The 1950-nt window shown below is 33.8% G+C and overlaps 1 protein-coding gene across 1 annotated transcript; it reads left to right on the top strand.

Annotated features, from left to right (window-relative positions):
• Positions 1–20: 20 nt before the first annotated feature.
• Positions 21–829, top strand: LOC111379694. Its single transcript, XM_023003122.1, has 2 exons — positions 21–442; positions 534–829. The coding sequence occupies exons 1-2, from the start codon at positions 128–130 to the stop codon at positions 615–617; spliced, it is 399 nt and encodes a 132-aa protein (XP_022858890.1). The 5' UTR covers positions 21–127; the 3' UTR covers positions 618–829.
• Positions 830–1950: the final 1121 nt, after the last annotated feature.

Genomic DNA, 1950 nt, shown 5'->3' on the forward strand with positions numbered 1-1950 from the left:
TTAATGTAGCACATCCCAAATTTACGGGGAACAACGGTTATTTTGCTAATATTGTATGTTTTTTCAGTAAAGATACCTGTAACATTTTATTCATGTGTTTTAGGGTAAGAATTCGATATCAGATCTTATGGAAGTGGCTGTAAATTACATAACAGATACCAAAAAGAATATCAAGAAACTAGGTTTGCAGAGAGAGAAGCTAAAGATGTTGTCTAATTCAGGCAATCTCAGTGCCAATGTTGGAAGTTCCTCGAGTTATTCGCCTGATTTAGTCACAGTGAACCCTTGCTTAGATGGTGTGGAAATTCTAATCAGCAGCTTCAAAGAGGAAGGGTCTCCCCTCTCCAAAGTGCTTACTGAATTAATAGGGAGAGGGCTTAATGTTGTTAGCTGTTCTTCTGAAAAAGCTAATGAAAGGTCCTTCCATATAATTCAGTGTGAGGTATTTACTGATACAATTTGTAGGAGTTATTGATATCGGGTTTGATTTCTCATACGTTTTATTCACATTTTCTTACTAATCATTCTTGCAGGCCAGTGGTCTCAAATGCAATGTTCTTCCTGCGCTGCAAAGAAGACTGACAGATGTGATTAACCTTGGTTGCAAGACCTCTTAGGTAAGTGCGTACAGAATACGAACTCTTGACATGGATTTGTGTCATTAGTTTCTTAAGCATTTGAGTGGTGGTAATTCTCGTAGGCACTTATTCTGTGTACTTAAAATTTCTACTAGCTAGATGGATGTAATTTAATGGATGTCCACTTACTTTGGCAGTTTCGAGTGTGCTAATATATAATCCTTTGAACCTTGCGTTGTTATGATCTGAAATGAAATTCTTGTTAGATTTGATTAAATTTTCTTTATAGACCGCATGCAGAAATATAGCTCATATGGATTTCTCAATCTTGTGTATGTATATTGTAACTCGTTGGGAATCTTGACCAATTTCATGATGCATTCCCAGGATCCTCTTCCGATTAAAGAATAAAAGCACGGGCAAAAACACTATTTATGTGAAGGGCTCTAAAATAAAAGAAAAATCTCGTGATGTAAAAGATGGAATTTCACTATATCCAATATTGTACATCAATGACTCAATATTTCTCACACCCCCAGAAAAATATTATTTTTTCTCCCATATCCTTGGAGACAATCAAAATTTTTATGCATTTTTTTCCAAGTACTCCCTTATATAGATCTATTGAACCACTCCTTTTTTAATTTTAATAGATGTTAGCCAATTAATTCCCTTGATAAAGGGAAAAGACTACATGAGGAAATAAAAGTTCCTACCATGAGGAGGAAAAAACCCTAACTCTCATATATGTTTTCTGCTTTTTGCTCGTACATTATTTTGATCAATTTGGAAGAAACCTTTTTTTTGTGTCATATGGACGGTTATGTTAACCCCATTAAAATGGCAAGTTGATCAATATTTTGTGAATTTGCACTTGCATTACATTCTCTTGTAATTTGATGAATCTCTACGGGGATGGGTTTACAAATCAGAAGTCTATTTCTATGCCAATATTTCACTGCCTCGAATTACTTAATCTGCACACCAAATATATACAAGACAATGAGAAACAAAGAAGTATTTAGGGAGACAATTTCCAACGGCTAGTGAATGTTATGGAAAGAATTATTTGTTATCTACTTTATCTCGCAGCTGATCTTGTGATTTGATAAATTCTGTGAGAGGCTCTACATATATAACATTTTCTCGCAATGGCATTGAACTATTTTTTGCATGAAGTGTTAGAATCTAGGTGTGACACGAATTCTTTGATGAAAATAATTGAGAGTTCTAATTAAAGTGCATATTAAGAAAAATTCTAATTGAAATGCTTTTATAATCTTATTCGAAGTCTATTGGCAAATTTTAGTTGAAGTTCTATTTGGAGATTCTATTGGGAGTTGAAATTTGTATTAGACTTAAATAAATCAAG

The sequence above is a fragment of the Olea europaea genome, unplaced genomic scaffold (assembly GCF_002742605.1).
Source record: "Olea europaea var. sylvestris unplaced genomic scaffold, O_europaea_v1 scaffold20202, whole genome shotgun sequence".
In the NCBI taxonomy this organism is placed as follows: domain Eukaryota; kingdom Viridiplantae; phylum Streptophyta; class Magnoliopsida; order Lamiales; family Oleaceae; genus Olea; species Olea europaea.